General features: G+C 35.1%; 2 protein-coding genes across 2 annotated transcripts; both read left to right on the top strand.

The window, feature by feature from the left end:
* The first annotated feature begins 355 nt into the window (after positions 1–355).
* Positions 356–5,331, top strand: csgalnact1b (chondroitin sulfate N-acetylgalactosaminyltransferase 1b). The gene is made up of 7 exons (XM_017467346.3): positions 356–1,180; positions 1,444–1,660; positions 1,775–1,873; positions 1,959–2,137; positions 2,290–2,378; positions 3,550–3,631; positions 4,038–5,331. The coding sequence occupies exons 1-7, from the start codon at positions 616–618 to the stop codon at positions 4,316–4,318; spliced, it is 1,512 nt and encodes a 503-aa protein (XP_017322835.1). The 5' UTR covers positions 356–615; the 3' UTR covers positions 4,319–5,331.
* A 2,811-nt stretch (positions 5,332–8,142) lies between these two features.
* LOC108265984 (phospholipid phosphatase 1) lies at positions 8,143–17,293 on the top strand. Its single transcript, XM_017468895.3, has 6 exons — positions 8,143–8,472; positions 11,095–11,246; positions 13,160–13,431; positions 13,740–13,797; positions 13,894–14,070; positions 14,908–17,293. The coding sequence occupies exons 1-6, from the start codon at positions 8,415–8,417 to the stop codon at positions 15,022–15,024; spliced, it is 834 nt and encodes a 277-aa protein (XP_017324384.1). The 5' UTR covers positions 8,143–8,414; the 3' UTR covers positions 15,025–17,293.
* Positions 17,294–26,423: the final 9,130 nt, after the last annotated feature.

The following is a 26,423-nucleotide window of genomic DNA, read 5'->3' as shown; positions in this document are numbered from 1 at the left end:
CCTTTATCAGCAGGGTGGTAGGTGATATACGTGAATAGGCTGTTTATGTTGGTGCTGAATTCTGATTCTTCAGGGTCACCCTAAAATGTTTCATTGCTCAAACTTTTCTAGCACCTAATGTTTATTGTTTATTTTATTTTTTACCCAGTAAAGAACATGAAATAAACTTAAAGATATTACACAAATGTTTTTAGAACATGCTGGCAAAAATATTTTGTCTATGTAATTTAAGTAACCACAGTGAAGCAGAAATTATCATAGCAAAATTCTAGTGCTTATGATGATTACAGCTCCATACAAGCTATTAAACTTTGTTGGTCTATTTTTTCTCAATAGTGATATAAATAGATTTGGATGTTATGGATGGATGCTTCTGGTGATGTGGAAAGACTAAAACAACCTGAAGAAACATGGAGACGTGAAGATGCTTAAAGACAAAAGTTTGACCATAGAAATTCATTTTTAGAAATGTGTTAAATGACAAATAACAAAATATGAGCCAATATGCGAGCCTGACTTTGAACAACTTCACTCACATGAGTGAAAGTAAACATTTCTACCACTCCAGGCTATTTTAACTCCTAAAATAGCCTAGCAAAAATAAAAAGTGCAACCATGCTGAAGAGATGGCTTGTGGCCATGATGGCCCGTACAAAACTTCTGATTATGGTTGCATTCTGCTTTACACTATTCCTGTATAACCCAGACTGCAGAACTCGTGGAAATCAACACCAACAAATTTTGCTCAAAAAGACCATGGATGATATGAAATATCAAGCTTTGCTGCAAGAACGTGAGGAGCAACATCATCACTATACTGCAAGCCTAAGAAAGCAGATTTTCCATTTGAAATATGCTCTCAGAGAGAAACGACTTCTACAGAAGGAGGAAACACACAATAGTCATTCAGAACTTGAGGTGTTCCTTCACAAGCAACTACATCGTATGAAAAGTCAGGTTGGCGTGACTATACCAAATGAGTTTGCTGCAGTGCCATATGAGAGCTTTACACTTCACAATGTCTATCAGCTTGACACCGGGCTCACAAAGCATCTGCGAAAAACTCTTCGAAGGGATATGGCTGGGGCATTAGAAGCAGCTCTGCATATCCTTAATGGTCCTAAGGATAAGGATGACCCTCGATTTCGTAAGACATACTCACCGCATGACTTCTTTGAGGGTGAGATTGCCTTTGATTGCCACCTTTAGTTCATTTCCAGATGCTTTTATCCAAAGAAACTTGCATTTCTGCATTTCATAACTCATTTCTTAAAGTTCATTTAAAGTGCAACTACACTGAGTCAGTGCTAGTACTCACAAGTACTTTAAACACGATTAAGAGAGAAATGAAGTAGAAAGTCTGTTTTAACTCTTTCACTTTTTCCTGAAAGTGGCATGCTATTAACTGTTTTGTTTTTTCTTTTATATTTTGCATTACACTAGGAATTTTTCATTCTGAAAGAGATAAAGGATCTCTATATGATCTCACATTCAGAGACAATACTTCTCTGGACTTCAGGAGGCTGGAGCTCTTTCGGCCATTTGCACCTCTGCAAAATGTGAAGGAAGAAATAATCGACACATCCAGGATGCTAATAAATATAATTGTGCCATTGGCCACGAGGGTTGACACATTTCAACAATTCATGAACAATTTTAGGTAGGATTCAACTCTATATTCCAAACTGCAATGCAACATTTTGTTAAACCAGATTGTAATGCTACACAATGCTGCTATACAAAGACATACATGTTTAACCTCCACTCCTCACAGGGAAATTTGTGTTAAGGATGAAAGGATCCATCTTACTGTAGTGAATTTTGGAACAGAGAAGATAAATCAAGTAAGAAGAATTATAGAAACTGCTGCAAGGTAGTATGAGACTATTTGCTCAAGTGTATGTAAATGTGTGTAAATAAAAAAAATGTTAGGTTAATTAATTATTCCTGTCAAACAGGAGAGTGAGATCAAGGAATTTCACTTTAATCCACCTCGATGAGAAGTTTACCAGAGGACGAGCTTTGAACATAGGAGCTCGAGCTTGGAAGAAAAGCAATGTCCTCCTATTTTTCTGTGATGTCGATGTCCACTTTACTGTTGATTTCCTAAACTCGTGCCGCATTAACTCCCAACCTGGTAGGACCACTTTCTTAAACAGAAAGTCATTTAGATTTTGGTCTTTGATGTTTTACATTATTGTATTTCAGTGTATACTGTAACATTGATACTGTTGTTTTGTTCTGACTGATATGTTGATGGTAGTGGTCATTTTTTCTTGGATCTTTTAGGTAAAAGAGTCTTCTACCCCATACCTTTTAAGAAGTACAACCCAGATGTAATTTATGGTGACCATACACCCACTCTTGAAAAACAGCAGGTGAGAAATGACACAGAACAACCCCTCCTAACCAATAGTGAGAATGACCTTGATACGTATGAGATTAGATTTGTGCTGAAAGTATTGAATGTAACTTTTCAAGAAATGAACAAAAATATACAACGAGAAAGGAAAAAAAAAACACTCTGAAACTGAAAGCAGTGAACTCAGTGGCAAAAATTTAACATGGTCTTCAAATAAACAGCATTCTTTGTTAACAGTTTTCTAAGCTTCATTTTTGCTTATCATGGTTTATGTATGTGCTGCCAGAGTTTTCGTTCACTCTATCAAAGCTTTCGTTTATGCTCCACAAGTTTATGTTCGCTATTCTGCCACAAATCTCATGTTTGGGTGGGCTTACCAACGATCTACTTTGATTTGCTAGTGAGATTTGGATCAACAGCTCGAGCATCTAGTTGAGGAGCAGGAGGATGACGTTGATGATGATCATTACTGGCCTGATGATTCTGAGGTGACCTTGTAGTTGGGTCTAAGATCATATCAATCAGTTATGTAAATCAATTTCTAACACTGTATCAGAGCATTCCTTGTTGTGCCTTGTGCACACACCACAGTGACTGGACAGCAGACAACTGATCTATAGATCAACTGTTTATCTGTCATAAAGGACATCATCATTATGGCCTATAATCAGCATAGACAACTGTCTATGGCATGCCTTTCTAAGAGGACTATCTTCTCCTTATAACTTAGTGGTGTGCCATACTTGGACAATTGGAGCTATTGCTACCTGGGCATCACCATTTTCCTTCTCCAGGTTACAAGGGTAATATCACCTTCTAGAGGTATCAATGCAATTATCTTGGAATAGTTTCCCAGTTAGTTTCTCATTAAAAAAATAAGAATTACCATTTCCATGACTTTAATTCTATTCTTATCTGGATGGGTGTACTGTTATACCAACACCAATCTGGCAAGAACTCAGCAAGAATGTTGCAGGGAAAGAAGCATAACAAGTGGAATTTATTGCAAATACTGTCTCATCCATCAGTTTGTGACTTTTTTCGTCATGTGTGTGCACACTCACCAGAAAGTGTCCTGGTGGTTTTAATCCTCTCGTGCTTATCAGGTGTGCAAAGAACCACAGTTAAATGACTAACTAGTGTTCTTTTTCCTTACACTATTTTCTTTTCTTTATTGTTCTTAACAGGTAATAAATAAAAGCACTGGATTCTGGAGAGAGTTAGGCTTTGGAATAACATGCCAGTATTTGTCAGATTTCATCAACATAGGTAATCGTAATATTTCACAAAATGCTAAATCATGCAACATTGTGAATTTCAAAAATTGTTTGAGAACATTTAATTAACTACCTAAGGCATAAGCAGTGTAACTTTAGCTATTGCCATTGTACTTTGCTATTATGCATTCGTGCCCCAATTTATTATGACACACATACTCATGGTTCATTTATGAATGTCACAATTGCATTATTAAAATAAGTGTGATCGTACAACATTATACACATTTTGAGTTGCACAAAATTTTGGTTGTATTATAAGTAGTCCTTGGAAGCAAAAATCAGCATTATTGTCTTTAATATTATACAGCGTTTGTGAAAGAATACATTCTGATACTCTAACTGATATTTTCTTTACACATTTCTTCCCATTTCTCTCCTTTACTTATATTCCAAAGGAGGTTTTGATGTAACTAACAAATATACGGGAGAAGAAGATTTGCACCTGTACAGAAAATACCTGCACAGCAATCTCATGGTAGTGCGTGCACCTTCACGAGAACTCTTCCATATGTGGCATAAGACACCTTGTGCAGAAAACCTACCAACAGAATCATTTAATGAGTGCATACAGACTAGAGCCATGAATGAGGCCTCTCACAGTCAGATGGGAAAACTGTTCTTTCACCAACAAATAGATAATCATCTACACAAATACAATCAAACAGAAACTCAGTGATAGTGCAGAAGACATTACACATACATGAGGGAAATATTTTGTGCCATAAACACTTTAATAATGCAAGTCTTGTTTGTTATTTATTTGTATGCGTTGATAAGCTTTATAAGTTTTCGACCCAACGAGGACCCAGAACAGAGCAATCTGGAGACAAAAGATTAGGAGAGCCGACCCCAAGTAGATATGGGAAAAGGCCTGACAAAGAAGAAGATAAGCTTTATTAGTTTTAAGTAACTAGTTCAGTTATCCCAGACACAGGTAAAATCCATAATGTGACTACACCCTTCATGTTCTCATAATGCTCACTATATGTATGTATGTATATACTGTATATTAATCCAGTTTCTGTATGGCTAAGGGCTGAACATGTGTAAAATTATCCTATGAAGACAATGTATTTAATTTTGTTTTACTTGTACAACATTCTGGTCAGGTTTATGCATGATTTTTCACTTTTCCTCCATTTCACACACAGAAATGCACTGATCACTACTTCAAGAATGATGTTGGTCTTATTAAAAAAAAAAAAAAAGAAGAATTACCCTTTGTACAATTTTGCTTATTCAATATAGTCAACATTGTATTTCCAGTCTATGACTTTATTTTTATTCTTATATGGATGTACTGTTGTAGAATATTAGTTTTATTTTAATTATTATTTCTCATATGTGTTTGAAGCATCATAGATTTTTATGTGTTCATGATAGCTTTAGAAGGCCTCAGTATGTTCATATAGTGGTAAGTTCCATATCACTCTCTCTCTCTCAGCAGCATCGCTGATCCGAGGCTGGTATCAGCGAAATCTTATTATTTGCGTACAGGAGAGATAATGGAATGTGTTGCTAAGGGACTTGGGCAGTTTATCTATAAGTTGACCTTGGTTCACAAGCACAGGAGGGCTTTTAGGGAAGGTTGGAGTCGGGGAGATTGGAAGTTGAGAGTGAGACCTAGGTACAAGAACGGAACATCTGTATGTTTATTGAATCTTCAATAAAGAGACACATTTCCATCTTCAATATTTGTGCCTGCATGCATCTTTTCTAAGAAGGGGGAAATCAATCTGTTAGGGAATCCCATTGATTAGCACCTTCTGTGTGATAGAAAATAGTAGTAAAATAGTAGTGCTTGTCACCTTATATGTGTTTTTACTATGGATGGTGCCAATTTGTACTGTTTGATGTTTGAAAGTTTGCATTCACATAACAGAACAACTTATTCCCCATTTTACTTTCTTGTTTCTAATTTACCCTGTATTGCCCCAACCAAAACTTTTTACTCTGTCTTGCTTAAAAGGTATATTATATTATTATCATTGTGTACAGTATATTATTCATATACAGGAATGTAATTATCAAATGATTCTTTAATACTTAGACAGATCGAATCTTACAACTATTCCTACAGCTACTTATCTTCACCAACTAAACAATCTGAGGTGTCCCTACAGTCAAATAACTCAAGTGCTATGTAATCTGTGTAATCTTCTTTTACACCCAGGAATATAAGCACATAATTACCAAATAACCGGTCTAACCAATACATATATACAATATACCAATACATATATACCAATACATACATAACATCTACTATCGATTGTTATGGACAACAAATCATATAAAAATCCTGTTTTAAAGTAGTTTTAATGATAACACTGGTATTAAACATTTTATGTCATTTTAGACCATGATGCATTGTTTAAAATTATGCCAAACCTATAAAATGATGAGTAAAATTTCTATGACTTGTTGGAGCCCATAGAGAAGGCCTTAAGATTTCTTTGAAATAAAAATTATATAACTCAGGAAACCTGATGGTCTTGTTGAATTGTTTTCACTAGTGGATCTTTATATGGCATAGAAGAAATGTTTCATACAATGGTCAAAAGTAGTGTTAGCCTCACTAAGCTCACTAAGTTTTAACAGGCCAGATGAAATGTGTTACTGATGCACGTGGGGTGGGGAGCAAAGGCTAACCCGTCTGGTCCAATCCCACAGAAGAGCTACTATAACACAAACTGCTGAAAAATTAATGTGCTTTTGGAGGTGGGCAGGTTTCAGCATGGACACTCTGAGTGGTCTGCAGCTACGACTTCAAGCTGCAATGCACTTTTGGGTTCAGACACCTTTCTATCATAACCAGCATTACTTTTTCAGCAATTTGTGCTACAGTAGCTCTTCTGTGGGATCAGAAAATACAGGCTAGCCTTAGCTCCCCACATGCATCACTGACTCTTTCGCATCCATGACCCTGTCATTGGTTCACCGGTTGTCCTTTCTTGGACCACTTTTGGTATGTACTAACCACTGCATCAGAGGAACACCCCACAAGACCTGTCATTTTAGAGATGCTCTGATCCAGTTGTTTAGCCATCACAATTTGGCCCTTGTTAAAGTTGCTCAGATCCTTAAGCTTGCCCATTTTTCCTGCTTCAAACACAGTGACTTTGAGAACTGACTGTTAACTTGCTGCCTAATATATCCCACCCCTTGAGGTGTTCCATTATCAAGAGATAATGTATGTTCTTCACTTCACCTGTCAATGGTTTTAATGTTATGGCTGATTTAAAAGATGACTTTGATTTAAAAAAATGTAGCCTGAGCTGAAATTGAGTTTGACACTCCTGGAGAATGTACGAAAGGCCTGGGCCTAAAATCCACAAACCCAAGAAAACAATTTATTGTTTTCTTGGGTTTGTTATAATATCATATTTTCCAAGCTGGTACTCAGGTCTCTTCAGGTGACGCCTCCAAGAAACCTGTACCATTCAATCAAGAACACTGAATACCTGCTTCATGTGTGTATGCCTGTGTGTGTATGTCATGAATCTCCTCCTCTCTGTGTATGACACCTGTCTCAGCATGATGTGCACTGATTGCTGTTTGTTGTTCACTCTATCTAATTTTGTTTATGCAGACATGCACTTTTATTTTGAAATGGCATTGTTGTTCCTGGTCCTGCCCCAAATCCTATACTTGTGTAAACCTGTTTCTTGTTCAAGCTCATTACTCAATGTGAACAGCGATGGTCCTGTTCTGCCATTAATTTTTGCCTTACCTTGTCTTTTGTTTATATCTACCCTTTTTATTTTTGAGTATGTTGTCACTATTTACTTTTAATAAAGTTCCTGTGCAAATGTCCTTTTTCTACTGAGTCAAAATGAGTCCAGAAGTCTGACTGCCAATAATTACTGAATTATTTTTCACTAAACATTTTAAATATAAAATAATAGACTGTTACAATAGAGATAATATTTAGCAGAACAAATTCTTGTATGACACTGAAAATTTGATATTATAATTGAAAACTTATCGGAAATTATAATAAATCCTATCTGAACATTTCACCAATTCAACTAGGGAATTAATATTTAATTTGAATGCTATCAATTTATTATATAGCGCAACAACAACAAAAACAACAACAACAACAACAATAATAATATACTTTTAATATTATTTAATTTAACATTATAATAATATGATAATAACAAGACATTTACTTAAATAAATATTTAAGTACATTAAATATTTTACTTAGACATGTACTTTACAGTACATTTACATAGATACATAAATGTGTACTTCTAGTCAAGCGCGAATCTTGTTTAAGAAAACGACATTTTATAAGCTTTTTTCATGCTCGGTACATTGGAATCTTTAGTGTATACATTGCATGAAGGCTACAGGGCCTGAAGGGGTTAATATTGACATTTTCCGCTTTGAAAGGGGCGGAGCCTAAGAGATCGCTGGCTGCGAAGCAGCATACTATCATGCTAAATAGTATGGCATAATAGTACGCAACCTAAGGTTTGATATACTAGTTAGTACGATAGTATGCGCATGCATACTCCCAGTCGCGCGATGATGACTAAACAGATAGCGGTAACATCGGACAATTTGTACCGTAACAGTTGAGTCATTTTTAGTTTGGTTTGCGCGTGATGATTTGATGTAGCTATTTTTTTTTAGTTGGGAGTAAATTTAGAAACATTTATTTTACTTTAGCTAATGTGTTTTGCGGCCTTCGAATTAAGTAAATTATTCCTGTTATTGAAAAATTAGATTTACAAGATTAGATTTTCAGAGAAAGAAAGATGTTCGAGACTCAAAGGTACTTCTTCCTTCTCCTGGATGTCACCTGCGTTGTCCTTGGTAAGTGACTAGAGCCTTGTTTCAGTAGCACAGTCTCTTCCCAGCACTACTTCCCCTTCGTCTGGAAAAATACAGAGACCTTTAATGCGCTATAGTATACTATACGTAGCAGCTGGTAATTTAAAAAAAGATAGAGGGCTTCGTGTATAATCACAACTTCCGGGGAATGCGCATATGACGATAAACAATATAAGACTTTCATTCTATGCAGAAAAAAAGAGAAGTGGGATTGCTGTTTCCCCCCACAGACAGTTCCTTTTAAAACAAATTCTAGACTCTTAATACTCCTGTGTTAAGTACACTGTTTTTACACTGTTGTTGTTTTATATAACGGCTGATTGATGTGATGATAACAATATTTTGAGAGCAAATGGTTGGTAAAATGACAGTACTGTAATTAAATACCTTTTAAGAAATGAAAATAACACTAAATAACCACAGACCTAATTAATTATATTAATTATGAGCATTACGAAAAGATTCATTTTACTTTAACCTAAGCATAAAATACATTTATTATGCACAAACATTTTTAGGAAGCTTAATCCAAACACATTGTATCCTATACACACACACACACACACACACACACACACACACACATATATATATATATATATATATATATATATATATATATATATATATATATATATATATAAAGCTGACTGCAAATTAGCTGCAAAATGTGACAAAACTTAGCCAGGCACTAGAATGTAAGAGTAAAGCACTCCATTAATAAATTAGATGAACTAGAGCACAAAGCCTTTGTTTAAAATCCCTGTACATAATAAAATGAAATTGAGCTGCACTGTGAGATTCTAGTGGAAACAGCCAGCTAACAAATAACAATATTGCAAATAACAAATAAAAACAAATAACACTCCTCTGAGAGCTTATTTTAAATCCCTATTCTCAAATGCACACATGTTCCCTAAGACAAAATATAGCAGATACAGACAAGACCAGACAAGTTATAACACACCCAATTTAGTTAAAAAAAAAAAAAAAAAAAGATCAAGTGATACTTTCATTATGTCCAAAAACAATGATGATCTCAGGAAATGAAACAATGACTACGTTTACATGGACAGCAATAATATAATTACTGACCTTATTCTGAATAAGATAATACTGTGATTAAGGTGTTTACATGAGTCGCTTTTAGAATACTCCTTTCACGTTCCCGTTTTACATGATGTAGATCATAGATCGATTAATGGCACACGTCATTAATTCCTCACGCCACGCCGTCTGATGTTCCCTCCAGAATTTCACGTATTAACATACAGTTCGTCTTCGTTATGGTACCATATACAGTTTTGGGTGTTTTTATTTTTAATTTTACGAAAGCTGCAAGTGCAGTTCATTATTTGTCATGCTATACGTGCTAATAGACGACTGCTGGAAGCCATGGGCTGTGTCCCAAACCGCGTACTTACCTACAATATAGTAGCCGAAACACATGTATTTCGCCTACTACATAATGTAGTAGGTAAGTACGCGGTTTCAGACGCAGCCATGTTCACTTGTTTGCCGTCAAACGGTTGAGCACTGCCGTGTGTGTACGTGTCTGGTTGCGAATTGCGGTGAAAACTCCCACACGACGTTAATAGTGTGATGTGTATGTACATATGTGAATGTAATGCGTGTCGATATTGCGACTAAAACAGGAATACTCCACATGTCTTAATTCGATTTGTGTTTACTTTGAGTATGACTTTAGCCGGATTAAGGTAATCAATAATCGTTGTTTGAATGGTAGTTTATTAATCAGAGTATTGTCTTAATCTGATTAATATCTGGTTAATATTGTCCATGTAAACATACTGACTGACTCATACTCCTGGTTTGGTATGCGGTTAAGGTATTCATGACTCTGAGGAGATAAATTATCTATGACCATTATGCTCGTATGACAACTTTGCAAATAAATCAATAAATAAATGTCTTGCTTGTTCAGCAGGAAAAAAACTAAAATACAAAAAATAATCATGTGCATTGTAGCTTTAATTCTCATCAGATGCAATACTGCAAGTCAAAGTCAACATATTTCATTTCAGTTTCTTGAAGAACCATTAAATGTCTTGTCATTTTGTTCATGGATTAATGCATTTTTTTGTGTTTTATTACTAAATGTCTTTAAAGGATTTCAGACATCTAGGCCACTCTGAACACCTTGTTGTAGTAAGTCAGTGTGACTGGCGTTTTTTTGCCCTACACACACTCAGACAGAAATGAAAAATACAAAACACAAGTAGACACTGTATATCCTAGCCTAAGTTTGTTAACACAGTTTTATCATTTTAACAAAATGACATTTTGGGATTGGTATTGGATAACATTGTGTACTTGGAAGGGGTATTATGGTTCCCTTTTTAACTAGTCAAGAGGATATGTCATAATAAAACAAACAGCGTATTGTAGTCATCTAGCTTCACACTTGGCATAGCTGTTGCAATGTTGTCATACAAATCACATGAAAAAATGAGGAACAATTGTTATTCATTAAAATGAAGAACAAAACTCATGTGACAGATATTTTTCTCAGCCAGTTGTCATCTGTATAGTTTCAGCTGTGGTGTTTGGTGAAGTAATCTAATTTACCATAATTTCTTTCAGCTGGACTTCCCTTTGCAGTATTAAATTTACAACACAACCCATTCAAAAGAGGATTTTTTTGCAGTGATGACACAATCAAGTACCCGTACAAAGAAGATACTATATCTTATCAGCTGCTAATGGGAATAATGATTCCATTCACATTATTTGTAGTAAGTATTTCTTTTTATGTATTTATTTATTTATTTATTTACAAATAGGGAATTGTGAAAGGCTATGATTACTAAGCCCATATGTCAAATGAGTATTTATTATCATTCCTCTGTATAGCTTGTATACATTGGGACGAAATATCATGTCTTCAGGACCATGGTTCAACACAGAACAGTATGGAAGGCTATAGAAAGTGCAGATACACAACATTGTGAGATGAGTGCAAGACAATAAATGCACAGAACAGGACAATAAATACACAGGACAATAAAGCACACAAGTTTCGAAATATTTATTTGAGGACCTTAAATCTTTTACTCCATATATTCATGTATTCTATACTTTTGTATTGAAGGGTGCCAATCTCACAAACCAGACTGCTAGCATTTGTAAGAGGGTCTAGTTCCTGACTAAGAACCACCTTCTTTAGTAGGATTAGCCCATTCAGTTGACATTGCAATCCTGTAGCCAATCAGCAAACAAAACTGCTAATAAACTTCTAAAGATGGAATGCCGTGAACAGTCTAGTGACTATATCTTCAAAAGTTTGTTTTTCATTGGCTGCTAGTGCCTGTATGTGCATACACAGAATTGTGCAGATTCCAATTTTGAAGCTTGTGGCAAGAAAGGTGTGCAGTAAGTATCAGAGGCCTTGTGGGCATAGGCAGAGCATCTGAGGCTAAGACTACATGATGCCATTCATTTTACAGAATGTAGGTAAGAAGTTCTTAACAAAGTAAAGGTTAGAAACTTCAGTCGGTTCATTACTTGGATTGAGGCATGTATCTTTTATATAATGTACCACATTAGTCAACATAATATCATCATGATATTTCCCCTTGAAAATATTGTCACTATATGCTGCCTAAATTTTTGGGCAGAGTTTGCGTACTCCTGAGATAAAGGGTGTTTAAAAGCAAGAAATGATAAAAAATAAAAGTTTAGATTAATCATAATAGACAGAGATTTGAATAAAAAATATAATCATAACCTATATATTTAGAATATAGTGTGGTTAATTTTTGTAGAAATGATAGTTACGTTCATTTTCAGTCTTTCAAATTTGTCTAAATTGAACAGTATGGAATCTTCCCATATTAATTTGTTGCTAGCCTATAAAGTAGCACTTGATACAGCACATCCAAAGAATAACAGAGAAGCAGGCCAGAAATGCTAATAACTGAGCTCTCCACTAAGCAAATGATAGCCGATATTGTATGAACAGAATCTCATATCATAAAAGAAAGATCATTACAAACATTATTATTCAAAGAATTATAATTTATTTAATGTAACCACCTACTAAATTGTGTACAGCATTTAGTTTTACACTAAATTGAGAACATAAACCTCATAGGTTTAGATCATTATAAGTGCACATGTTTTTCATGCTTTTCATTTTTTATATGTACTTTCATGCATGCCTGGTGTCTTTTGGGGGACATCCTAAAAAAGTACACACTAGAATAATAATTTTTGTTTCCCATCTATAAAGTTACAGTGTTTAAAAGTCAACAGAAACTTTCAACTGAGATTAAATGCAATATCTCTCACAGAAGAAATTAGAAAAATTATATTAGCAGCATCATTGATTGGTCTTCAAAACTGGAACATTATGAAGCTTTGGTGTGCAAAACATACCAGGTTTTTTTCTAGACTCAGAGCAAGAGAAACTCTGTGAACAAAAACTGAAATACTTGTCGAGGACACAAGGACATGCCTATAATTTACAACAATACACAAAAGGTTAGCATGAAAGTAGTTTATTAATTATTTTTTTACCAGCATTCAGCGAATTACATATAATGTTTTAATTATATTGTACTAAACTTACTATCTAGATATTGCCATAAAGGATGAAAATAAAATGGGTGCTTGTTGTCCTATTATGCATCTCATCTCATTTTTACAGATCATTGGTGGAGAGTGTATTTCTATATATCTCAGATCCAGATCCTCCTTAATCAATGACTATGTAGCCTGCACCTACAAAGCTGTTGGGTCATTTATTTTTGGAGCAGCAATAAATCAGTCCCTGACTGACATTGCAAAGTACACCATTGGTCGGCTGAGGCCACATTTCCTGAGCATATGCAAGCCCAACTGGAGCCTTGTGGATTGTAAATCAGGTTACATTCAGAACTTCACATGTACAGGAGACAAGACATTGGTCACTGAAGGCAGGTAAGAACTCCAGAAAGCAATTCTGGGCCTAGATTTTAAAGCTGTTGTCTTGAATTTGAAAATAAAGCAATAATTAAAATATTTAAAGGAGAAATGAAATCAACTTAAAATAAAATTTATACTTACAGTATATGTTCAATGTTATTATCTTCCCTTATTTTGCTATCTGCCAGTTCTTTTTTTTTTAGTGTTTTTATGTCTGTCTGCATTGCTAGTGTATTTGTGTGATTATTCTTTTATGTATTTCTTCTTGTTCTTGGTGTCATTATCTTCACAAACATAAAAGATTGTAATAATTTTTTTTACAGGCTTTCATTTTTTTCTGGACATTCTTCCTTTTCAATGTATTGTATGCTGTTTGTTGCAGTAAGCACAACTTCTATCTTATTATACTATTACAGAAACCATGCTTGATTACTCACACTTTAAATTACTAATATTTCTCTGTTTTACCTTGAAAAGCTGTACCTGCAACTGAGAATGAAAGCAGAATGGGCCCGGTTGATAAGGCCGACTATCCAGTTCTTCTTAATTTCAGCATCTGTGTATGTGGGTCTGTCACGAGTCTCAGACTACAAACATCACTGGAGTGATGTTCTCACTGGATTCATACAGGGAGCCATTGTGGCAATATTTATCGTGAGTATTTTGCAGGTCTGTTGATGCTGAGTCAGATTTACTATGACTAATAAAGGTTAGTCTTGACAGAATAAGCCTTTATTTCAATTTTATGTGTACAGCCAATTCCACACTTATTGGTATTCTTCAGAAAACCAACCAGAATTTAATATATGCAGTTAATAACAAATGCATTGAATGGTATTGGGATTATACTGTATAGTTTATCCCCGTTTTTTTTTTTTTTTTTTTTTTTTTTAAATAAATGCTATCTTATAGCGTGCACTTTTTTTTTATCTAATTATCAGCACCCCCACAATTAATATTTGCCGAAGCCCTCTAGGGAGAATGCCAGCCTCTTATACTGAGCCTCTTCCTGCAATGTCTAACAAAGCTGGAGCCTATTACAATAATAATAATAATAATAATAATAATAATAATAATAATTTATTATACTTTCAATGACCCAAAGACACTTACAAAAGTTAACACAGAGGGTTTAACATGAATAAACAAACAAACAAAGGAGGCAAATAATCATATGTAACACAAGTTGAGGAAAACACAAAAAAAGAAAACAAAAAGAAGAGCTGAAAACAGAATCTTGGGTAGTCCTCAATGCAGAACATCACCTTCTTTATATGCTTAGGTTTGTGTATGTTGACTCCCCCACTTCAATGCAAACCACAGATTTTTAACAGGTTTCAATAAAATTATGCCACGTGTTTTCAAAATAAAATTTCATTGGAAAATTTTAATCATTTAGTGTAAAGCTTTTGTACATTTTTTGCCCTTTCTTTTAAACTGTGCCAGTTATTCAGATAATAAAATGGACACTATATTTTTCTCTCATTGTAGGTGATCTGCGTGTCAGATTTCTTTAAAACCCAGCTCAAGAGGGACAAAGAGGAAATCTCACACACCACCCTGCAGGAGACCACAAATGATATGAACCACTATGGGAGCACTGAGTGAAAAGGAGACTAAATTGCTTGAAATTTCAGATCACGTCCATTAAAAAAGGAGAGTTGACCAGGACAAACAGCTGTTTCTGAAACCTCAAGTATAGTCATAGATGTCAATATTTCACTGGCCAAACCTACTGGAAGGTTTTAAACTGCAAAGCAACCACAACTGAATCTGGATTCTTCTGAAATTGTTTCAGTTTTTCCTCTACGTAAAATGAACTGTCCCATTGAAAATCCATTTGTAATGGAAGGTTATGCATATAACTGTGGTTGTACAACTGAGTGGAGGACCCCCACAAATATTTCTTTCAGACCAACTGGAGTCTTTCTTGTTCTTGTTCCTTGTAGAGTGCAAATACCAAAGTCATCACCTTGTGACTGTGACCTCATGTCGCTAGCTTATAATATGTCTTATCCACGCCACATTCATTCTGGCTATTCTCATCAAATGTCATAGAATCATAAGTGCATAATAATTGCATTACATACATACATAATCCTCTGTTCTAATTCCTTACACCCCAGACTGCCACGGTGGTTTCTTTAATAACTAGTGGAGGCTGCATATAAAAATCATCACAATGGTTTGTAACACATCTTGATAGAATACTCTGTAAGATAATAACAGACAGCACTCCCCAATAGTACTGATATTCTTTATTAATGATGAGAAGCTCTTGAAATGTTTACACTATTTTTGTGGTTCTGATATTGTGAAATCACTTCAAGTGAAGCTACTCTACTCTATTTGAAAATGGGAATCACTGAAAATACTGATAATGTTCTATATACTGAAGATAAGATTCATTCAGCATTCTCATATACTGCTCTTTATTGAGGATAAGACTTACTCATATTAACAGTGTATAGTGGGACCAATGAAGCAACATTCAGTCCGTAAATTGTGGTGAAATTAAAGGGTGAGTTCCATATTGCCGCTTTGCAACTGTTTGAATGTGCCACTGAGTGGTTGGCCATAACGTAATGGCATTTTTTGGAAGAAAGTACCTTTTGACTTGTGTTCAAGTATGCCGGTTTAATCAGATCTTTTATGCAAATATCTGTCTTTAGACAGTGAAGCTCTTGTAACCCCAGTGTCCCAAAAAGTGTCCCTTGATTTTTGTTTGTAGGGCTACATTATCATTTCCTACTGTTTCGAGTTCGGGTTGAAACACCTGCTCAACACAAGTCCATGCGATTAACTTTGTGCACCTGCTGAAGTTATTGCAGTTATTTTGTAAATAGATAGTTTTTTTTTTGTTTTGTTTTGTTTTTGTATATTTTCCAAGGGGTATTCACTTCCACATCTGTGGTAGGATCTTCAGAGTCTATAGCAGAATTTTTTTTAGCTGATTTTTAAAAAAAAAATTTTTTTTATTTGTTTCGTCTGTCTTCTTTGTACTTAGCCATTTCCATGATGTACTTGGCAATATATCTTTTGAGATACTCAACACTTGTCTTATTCTATTCAATTGCCAACCTTTCCACTCTGCTGCTGACTCTTCCATCCTGCATTTCAAGGTGCTCACTCGTATCTTTGTCAGCAACTGAGCATTCTGCCTATTTATGTTTCTGCTGCAATACCACAGCAAAGAAGTTTACCCATTTCTTATGAGATTTCTTATTAGATGCTATTCGCTTGACTACCTGCTGGCACGTCATTGCGTCAGAGGAAAGATAATGAATAGGCAATGGTATTCTCATAGCTTACAAGCTTCATGCTTTGCTATTGGCATTACTTTGCATTTAGGGCAAGGCTTTGAAAAGTGCTTGTTGTATAAGTTTGTGCACTGATCATGCCCATTATCCAACTCCATCTGGGAAAGGTATGGGAAAAAACAGCTCACCATTCTGCCCAAAATACAAGAGTTTGGGAAGTTTAGAAATTTATAAATTATGAAATTAGTTTCATGCTGCATGAACAATAGACCACATGCCTGGCTCAACAACACAATTAAAAGGGCAGAGAATAGTAATAAACAGTAGATTCCCAGGCATGGGAGATAGATTAGAGTGCTATATTTTTGCGTCAAGTGTCCACTTCCTTGTCCAACTCCTTGGCAAAATGAGAATGGGAAAGAGGAGAATGTGACATAATGGGGACTGTAGCTGTGTAAAGTCACAGTTAGTTTATTACTATTTCTACTCAGCAAGGAACAAGTACACGAAAAGACTAGGACTAGGACACTAGTTGCACTAGGACTCGGCAAGGAAACTGCTACAGTATGGTGGTTCAGATTGTAAGGAAGAAGGTTTCATTTTCTCCCTGGATTTTTTTTTTTTTTTTAATTTCTGGCATTAATTTACTTTTAATAGCTTATTTTGCAGAATTGTTTTCTGATTTTTTTTATTCATGAATCATGCCCCTTTTTCCTCACAAGAAAGGTCACATAGGTCTGCAGGACTACATTATTTGTATTATTATTGTATTTTTTTATTTATTATTTTATATTATATTATTACACATTATTAGTGACTGGAAGCCAGCCATTATATACATGTGATGATTTTTACAGGATTGTGCAAACTCCCCACACTTTTAAGATCAAAGGTACTTGGAAATTCCAATAGGTTAAAGAGCTCTATTAAATGAAAATAGTCACTGTGGTGGTGAACTGCCTGTTTTTCTCTTTTTGTATTTGTGCATGTGTGTGTTTACTGGTACTGTAAACACTGTAATGCCAAATACTGTATAAAGACATTGAATTGGGTGAATTTAGCATTTATTTATTTATTTGAGTTAATTTAGTCTTCTCTTGTTTTATTTTGAAATAATAAAAAAAACTTCAGTCTGTACAAATAATTCAAAGACAGAAAGTAACAAGGCTTTGTGTTAGTTCTTTTATAATCATGTATAATCAAGAGAATAAAACTATATCATTCCACCATAACAATATATATTGTAAATGATAAATGCCTGACATGTCTAAATATGTCTGTTATGTCAGCACAAACAATACTGCATTACATGACTTAATAATTAAACTTTTACATGAAAATATTTATGATGTCCAATTTAATGCCACAGACAAAATAAAGGAATATATTAGTCTTCAATTTTCAAAGCAGCAAATTTTTTAGTCTTAGACAATTATCCTTACCAACATTCATGCAAACTGCTTTATTCTTGGACATATTTTCCCAACTATAGGCCTTTCACTTTCTGAATTGATTCATCAGTACAAAGTTCAACTTCTTGATATTTTAAGGTTATATTCAATGCACTTTGGTTTACAGGGAACCTGACTTGGTTTACAGGGAACAACTGTATGCCATGAGTGAAATACAGCATTCCCACTGCGTAGATAATTAAAAAGGGAAACAATGCTTAGAAAATATGATCCAGATAGTCAGATTTTTGTGAGCTGGTGGCCTGATGGGAATATGCAACTAAATATGAGGAAAAGGGAAACAAAGAATTATGTATAGCGTATATTAGAGAAGAATATATTTTTTAAAAGTGTTCGAGCTAGTTTTTGTCAGGTGAACATTCATAGCTGAGTTGCCAATTTGGATATCGTAGATGCCAGCATGTGCAAAGCCTCATGTTTACCTGTATTACAGCTCTCATGTACATAAAGAGCTGCTAGGAAAATGGACCATTGCAACAATACTCTATTGCAATAAGATTATATGGTTTCAGACTGCAGGAGACTGAGAAAACAACTGCAGTTTTTATAGTGTCATGTTTAGACAAATGGGTTTGTGAGCAAAAGGGTTTAAAGTTATAGTTTATAGTTACATGGTTTGGTTATATCAAATCAGTTCATATTTATCTTAAACGGTATAAAACATAACAATGATCACGTGGGGTTCAAAGGTTTCAGCTGTGTAAACGACTGACTGTGTCTGTCTCAGACAACTGTCACTGGTATTATAACGTGTACAAATTGATATTAGAACTATTCATGATGCATTCGTAGGGTTTAAATGAATCCTTTTTTCCCCCTTTTTTCTTTCTTTTTTTCTTTCTTTCTTTGTTTGTTTTTTTTTTTTTTACCAAATGACAAAGTATAAGGGCAGTTAAAGAAATAATTAATGTCATCATAACAAAATGTTAGCAATCTTACTCAAACTACTTCCTAAACTAGCATGGTTACTTGATCCTCTGAGCCAGAAGATGGTGCTCTTTTCTATACAGTGATCTATCCAGAAGCCTAGACTGAAACACAGGTAAGTCAAATATGTAGGCACTCTGTAGGAAAAAAATAATTTTGTGTTTCATTTATTATGGAACCAACAGCAAGTAGATTCAATATTTATTACTTCCAACTCATATGCATTCATTTTAGTTTGAGGTATTTTTAATGTTGTTTGTTTGATTTGTTTATATAACTATAAATGTAAATATAAAATATTACTATTTTAACTGTTTTTCCACTGTTATTCACCTTTTCACATTTAAGAGGACTTATTTAAAACAAGCATGGGATTTTGATGTTTAATTCTCTTATTAAACCAAAAACCTATTCTCACACATCCTGTTAATATGATGGGGAATTAAGTGAATAAAACATAGGCATGCTGTAAACAATAAATTAGCTAAAACTTAAAACAATAGCTTACCATGTTACTTTCTGAGGATTAATTGTCAATCAGATGATTATTAGAGTATTATAAATAATTGTTACTGTACTGTACTAGTAGCTGGTGCTGTCTCACCCAAATTGGCCACAGGGGGGCACAATTCATATTTAAACAGGTTGGATTTAAGTTTAAATAGCTGTTTTTCAGGAACCAAAAATCCAATTTGATGTGGTGCATCAATCTGCTAATCTGTACTTATAACCACCACTGAATTACAAGAAAAACATGGGCATGTTCATTCAATCAGCTTTCAACATGCTTTTTAAACAACTTTAACATTATAAGTATGTTAACATTATACATACATCATAAGTAGGATAACATTAATCTATCATCACAAAACATTATAAGTATGTTCATGTACTGTCTGATTTCTTTCTATGTATCTTGGCCATTGGGGGCACTATTTGTGAGGAGTGCTTTGGCCCCACAGATCATCACTTGTGGCTATATTTATTATTATTATTATCCATCCATTGATCCATTGTCTATACCGCTTATCCTTCAGGGTCATAGGGAACCTGGAGCCTGTCTCAGGGAGCATCAGGCACAAGGTGGGGTATACCCTGGACAGGGTGCCAATCCATTGCAGGGCACAATCACATACACATTCACACACCCATTCATACACTACAGACACTGGACATGCCAATCAGCCTACCATGCATGTCTTTGGACTGGGGGAGGAAACCGGAGTACCCCTGCAAGTACGGGGAGAAATTGCAAACTACGCACACACAGGGCAGTGGCGGGAATCAAACCCCCAACCCTGGAGGTGTGAGGTGAACGTGCTATTATTATAATTATTATCATTATTATTATTATTATTATTATTATTATTATTATTATTATAATTAGTAGTAGTAGTAGTAGTAGTAGTAGTAGTAGTAGAATTAATTTACAGTTACACATTTTTGTAGTTTTATTTTGTGACACAAAGTAATCAAATTCATTATGTAGACTGAATAACCAGTTATTAATTATACCTTACTTGTACCTTCCCAGACTATATACTGTAGCATATTACTCTTGTATGGGTAGCACATAACTAAACAAAACATGCAAGTTTTAATTCATGAGCTGATGCATTTACACCTTTACTTGGTAATTGTGCTCAGTAATAAGCTTAAGGGCAAATGTAAACTATCAATCAGACCTCACTTACTGTTTTGTGTGAAGGAAATAAATAGTAGTAAATAGGCATATTAAATAAATAAATAAATAAATACATACATACATACATACATACATGTAACAGTCGCATACTACTTATGATTATACTAATGATTTGTACAGACCCCTGATTTGTGCATAGGTCAGTATATGGGTAAAAGTATATATACCTGCAAAGTGCTTGTTTTTTCACAGTGTTAATATCTACAAGCGTTAACGGTAAAGGTAGTGTGCATTACGGAAAAGGTAGTGTGCTTTGACCAGATCAAAACAGGATGTGGATGAATCTTGTAGAACTGTGAAAATAAATTGTTAAAAGGTGTTAATGACACCTTAAAGAAGTTGTATAGTGAATATCGTATATTGTATATCTTGTGTAGTGAAATTTTAAAATCTTATATACAGTTTTCTGAAGTAAAATGTTTGGATTAAAATAGCACAACAGCATATGGCTGAAATAGAAAATAAAAATGTCATGGACTTTTTGGTGAGTCAGTGATATTTAATTCAATTAAATTTTATTTGTATAAAGCATTTATCAATGGTAATTGTCACAAAGCAGCTTTACAGAAATATGTACATTCAGGATCTACATTTTAAATTGATACATTTCTCCCTAATGAGCAAGCCAGAGGCGATGATGGCAAGGAAAAACTCCCTGAGAGTATAGGAGGAAGAAACATTGAGAGGAATTAGACTCAAAATGGAACCCAAGCTCATCTGGGTGACAACAAATAGTGCAATTAATAAATTATTCATTTAAATAACTGTGTATTACATGGTCAAAAAGTGCAATTCTGTAACCAGGAAAGTCATTATAGTTTTCACATGAAGTCTATTTTGTTTAAGTTATCAACTGTTCACTGATGGAGACTTGAGTGCAAAACTGATATGGAAATGTTTAAATACTTATATGTGGGTATGCATGAGTTTGAGGATTATATATGTCCTCAGGGGAAAGGTTAGCAGTATACAGGCCTGTCACAGCTGCAGTGAAGATGTAAACAAGGGCCTCTTTCTCTCTGGTCCACTCAGTCCTCCACAGGCAGATGAGTAGACATGATGACAGACACCCAGGCCCTTGGATCCTAATATGGATGTGTGTGGCAGATGTTTTGCTCCTCCAGGGCTTCCATCTCCCTCACAGTGAGTCTGCACTGACCCATGACTGACCTCTTAGACTAACCAATTTCAATCATCCTTATAGCTGAGGGGTGGTAACAACATTTACTTGTATGTTTTTTGTTGTTTGTGTGAAATCTGATGAGGACTGTCTGTGAATTTATGTATTTGTTTTTATTGGTATCACAGTTCTGGATTTTTTTTTTACGATGCAAAGTGCTGTTATTAATATCATCACATGCTACCCATTCAGTATCAGAATATCATTTTGCAAATCAGGTAACATTCGCAATTTATGTGTGTGTAATGATACACTCTGGTCATGATTTGATTCAATTTATGATACTGGCTTCAGATTTCATATTGATTTGATTCTCAGAATATTTTTTAAAAAATTTGAATGCTGAAAATTTATCACTGAAAAGACTCATAAACTTTTTCAAAATTTAATCATAAACTATGCGAAGCAATGTGGTTTTTGTCTGTATTAACATTGCTACAAACAGCAGTTAATATTGTAAACAATATTTACTACAGGTTCATATTATCTTGAAAATAAATTAATAAATGTCTAAATTCTCCCCTCAAAATTGACTGAATAAACAAAGTCTCTGACCTGGGGAAAATGATGGATTAAAACATAATGAGCTCTGTAGCAGTGCCTGGAGCATCATTTTAACTGGAAATAGAGCTCCAAATGGCTAAAATGCAGACTGCAGCAGCCTGGGGCTGGTATTTTTTGAAAGCTACTGAAGAGCTCTTTTTAACTTTTACAATGTGGTCATGTAACCATATAATCTATAATGCGTGTCAGTCATTGTGATCAGGAGCTTTCGGATCTCTATATTTTAACTCAATTGCACTATTAATTGCAAGTGCACTATTAACTCAAATAGTGCAATTGCATTAGATACATAATTAATAGAATGCTGATTCCCACAATGTGAATTGCACATTCCCCTGAAGCCCATTGTCAAATTTGTGCATTGTGAAGCACTGTGTCATGATGCATTGTTACACCACTATGATAAACTCATTCACTGTATTCCTGTGACTAATAAGTGCTAAAAACTCGATGACCACTAAATTGCAAACTATCCATCTGATCTTCTACTAAACATGACCTATTTTTCATTTGGGAGATGTTCACCATCTTTTCACAATGCATCAAGAGCCATATTGAAAAGAATACCATACATATGAAAACAGAACATAAATGTTACCCAAAGAAAAAATCATTCAGCAACCTTATATTTGTACTGGTATTGTAAATAAGCAGTCTCATACAAATTGAGACCTTAGAATAACGTTTATAAATGACATTTCTAGTAAAAAACATTAATGTTACAAATATATTATTTACATGCCACTCAGTATATCCATCCATTTTCGATACCACTTATACTTCAGGGTCACGGGGTGAGGCGAACCTGCTAACCATTAAGCCACCGTGCACCCGCCACTCAATATATGTTAGAAGTTTTATATCAACTTGCTATGCTTTACTATATAGTTTTACTCGTGATGACCTTATTAAGGATCAATATCTTATCAACATATCGTCAGGTCATTAAAAGCAAATTGTCAAATAGAACATTATTTTAAGGTCTATATGGCCAAAAGTTTGTGGACACCTGACCATCACATCCATATGTGATTTTTGAACGTTCCAGATTTAGTTCCCCCCTTGTTTTCATAATAACCTTAACTCTTCTGGGAAGGCTGTCTACAAGATTTTTGAAGGTGGCTGCAGGGATTTGCCCACTGAGCCACAAGAGCATTAATGAGGTCAAGTACTGATGTCGGGCAAGGAGGTCTGGGGCAAAGTGCTATAATTCATCCCAACGGTTTTAAGTGGGGTTCAGGTCAGAACTGTGCAGGCCACTCAAGTTCTTCCACACCAACCTTGGCAAACCATGTCTTCATGGACCTAACTTTGTGTAAAGGGCATTGTCAAGCTGGAACATGTTTTGGCTCCTTAGTTCCATTGAAGGGAAATTGTAATGCTACAGCATACAAAGACATCCTATCTAATTGTGTGTTTCCAATTTTGTGGTAACAGTATGGGGTAGAACCACATACAGTGCTGTGAAAAAGTATTTGATTTCTTCTGTTTTTGTGTATATCTCATACCAAATTGTTTCAGAAATTGAAACAAAATCTAACATTAAACAAAGCCAACCTGAGTAAACACAAAATAGAACTTTTAAATGATAATTATTATTATATACTGAAGCAAAAAAGCTATCCTATACCAACTGTGCGAAAATGTATTTGCCCCCGTGGTTACTAATTCCCCAAATCTATGAAACTGCATTCATAATGGGGTTCAGCTGGACTAAATCTTACCAGGCCTGATTACTGCCAGCCCTGTGCAATCAAATCAGAACTTTTTCAACAGCATGAAGTTGGTTAAAAGGTCTTACCTATTATGCACAGTAATACAGTATGCCAAAGTTTAAAGAAATTCCAGAAATTATGAGGAAGAAGGTGATTGAAATACATCGCTCTGGGAAGGGTTACAAAGATATTTCAAAGGCTCTGGGACTTCAAAAAACCTCACTGAGAGCCGTTATCTCCAAATGCAAAAATGTGGCACAGTAGTGAACCGTCCCAGAAGTGGCCGACCTTCCAAAACTCCTACAAGATCAGAGCAACTACTCATCCACGAAGTCACAAAGAGCCAACGACAACATCAAACTACAGGTTCTTGCAACAATAAAGGTCACTGTTATCACTCCACTATCAGAAAGAAACTGGGCAAAAATGGCATCCATGGAAGTGTGGCTAGGTGAAAGCTATTGCTAACCCAGAAGAACATTAAGGCTCGTCTGAATTTTGCCAAAACACACCTTGATGATCCTCAAACCTTTTGGGAGACTGTTCTGGGGATTGATGAGTCAAAAGTGGAACTGTTTAGAAGACAGGAGTCCCGTTACATCTGGCATAAACCAAACACAGAATTCCACAAAAAGAACATCATACCTATGGTCAAGCATGGTGGTGGAAGTGTGATGATGTGGGGATGCTTTGCTACTTCAGGGCCTGGGCAACTTGCAATAATTGAGGGAACCATGAATTCCGCTCTCTACCAGAAAATCCTAAAGGAGAATGTCCGGTCTTCAGTCTGTAAATTGAAATTCAAGTGCAACTGGATTATGCATCAAAACAATGATCCAAAGGATAGGAGTAAATCCTAGTCCTAGAAGTAAGTGAAAGACTTACCTCCAGTTATCTGAAGCATTTGGTTGCAGTTATTGCTGCTAAAAGTGGCATAACCAGACTTTAAGTTTAAGGGGCAATTAGTTTTTCACGAGTGATATGTGTTACATAACTTTTTTTGTTTCAAAAAACTGTATGGTGTTTTTACTCAGATTGCCTTTGTTTTATGTTGTATTTTGTTTGAAGATCTAAAAACTATTTAGTATGAGATATAAAAATAAATAAATAAATAAATAAGATGGGGAACACCTAGTGCTCCCTGGGATAGGCTCCAGGTTCCCCCATGACCCTGAAAAGGAGTAAGCGGTTGAAGATGTATGGATGGAAGATGGGGAAAAACTTTTTCACAGTAACTGTATGGGTGTGATGTCCACAAACTTTTGTCCATATAGTATACATGTAAATAACCTGTTCTTAAATATTGGAATTTGATCACTCCAAGTAGAGCTTTGTCAAGATCTGTTTCATCTGGAAGGGGAAAGAGTTTCTGTCAATCTGTCATAAATACAGAGTCATTTGTAACATTACATTGAAATGTGCATTAATGATGCAATAAGCAAGGCTGTGTTAAATAAGTGATAAGTTTACTATGAACGCTCTTCCCTCTCTGTTCCCTTGTTAACACTTTTCCTCTTTGTTCCTTTGATTAACTTCCACTGCAGGAATCCAGTTTCAACCAGGTACAGACAGATAAAGCTCCTCAGAAAATCATCAGCACACAGCTACCAGCAGTTGAGGACTTGTACACTACAAGCTGCCTCAGAAAAATAGAGTGCATCATGAATGACCACAGTCACCCTCTACAGGCACATTTCTCTTTTCTGCCCTCCAGCAAACGGCTCAGGACTATTCGAACACGCACTACGCGATTCAGGAATAGTTTCTACCCGGATGCCATAAGACATGTTTAACGCATATTAATGTGTACTAACAATAATGACACTGGACACTTTATAATAGCAATAATGTCACTTTGCAACTTGTCACTTTATTGTATTGTCACTTATTGTCAAGGAATTGCTACTTATTGTAATTCTTGTACATTTTTGTAATTTCTGCACACTTGTACATTTGTGTATATAGCAATGATGTATCTATTGTATTTATGTCTTTTCTATAGTCTGTTGAGCAGCATTCAAGAAAGTTTTTCATTGTACTTTGTACACGGTACTTGTACACATGACAATAAACGACTTTGACTTTGACCATTTACATGCATCCCTTTATCTCCCTGAATACCATTTGCACGCATTTACATACCTTGCTCGTATTCCTATGACTGCCTGATTACCATATATGGAA

This window comes from Ictalurus punctatus, chromosome 5, assembly GCF_001660625.3.
Source record: "Ictalurus punctatus breed USDA103 chromosome 5, Coco_2.0, whole genome shotgun sequence".
Lineage (NCBI taxonomy): Eukaryota > Metazoa > Chordata > Actinopteri > Siluriformes > Ictaluridae > Ictalurus > Ictalurus punctatus.
Note: the sequence above shows the minus strand (reverse complement) of the source record. Positions and strands in the feature narration are given on the sequence as shown.

Coding starts and splice junctions, on each gene's coding strand:
- csgalnact1b (XM_017467346.3), top strand. CDS start 616: ATGCTGAAGAGATGGCTTGTGGCCATGATGGCCCGTACAAAACTTCTG. Junction 1,661..1,774: donor CAATTCATGAACAATTTTAG/GTAGGATTCAAC, acceptor CACTCCTCACAG/GGAAATTTGTGTTAAGGATG. Junction 2,138..2,289: donor CCGCATTAACTCCCAACCTG/GTAGGACCACTT, acceptor TGGATCTTTTAG/GTAAAAGAGTCTTCTACCCC.
- LOC108265984 (XM_017468895.3), top strand. CDS start 8,415: ATGTTCGAGACTCAAAGGTACTTCTTCCTTCTCCTGGATGTCACCTGC. Junction 8,473..11,094: donor TGTCACCTGCGTTGTCCTTG/GTAAGTGACTAG, acceptor AATTTCTTTCAG/CTGGACTTCCCTTTGCAGTA. Junction 14,071..14,907: donor CCATTGTGGCAATATTTATC/GTGAGTATTTTG, acceptor CTCTCATTGTAG/GTGATCTGCGTGTCAGATTT.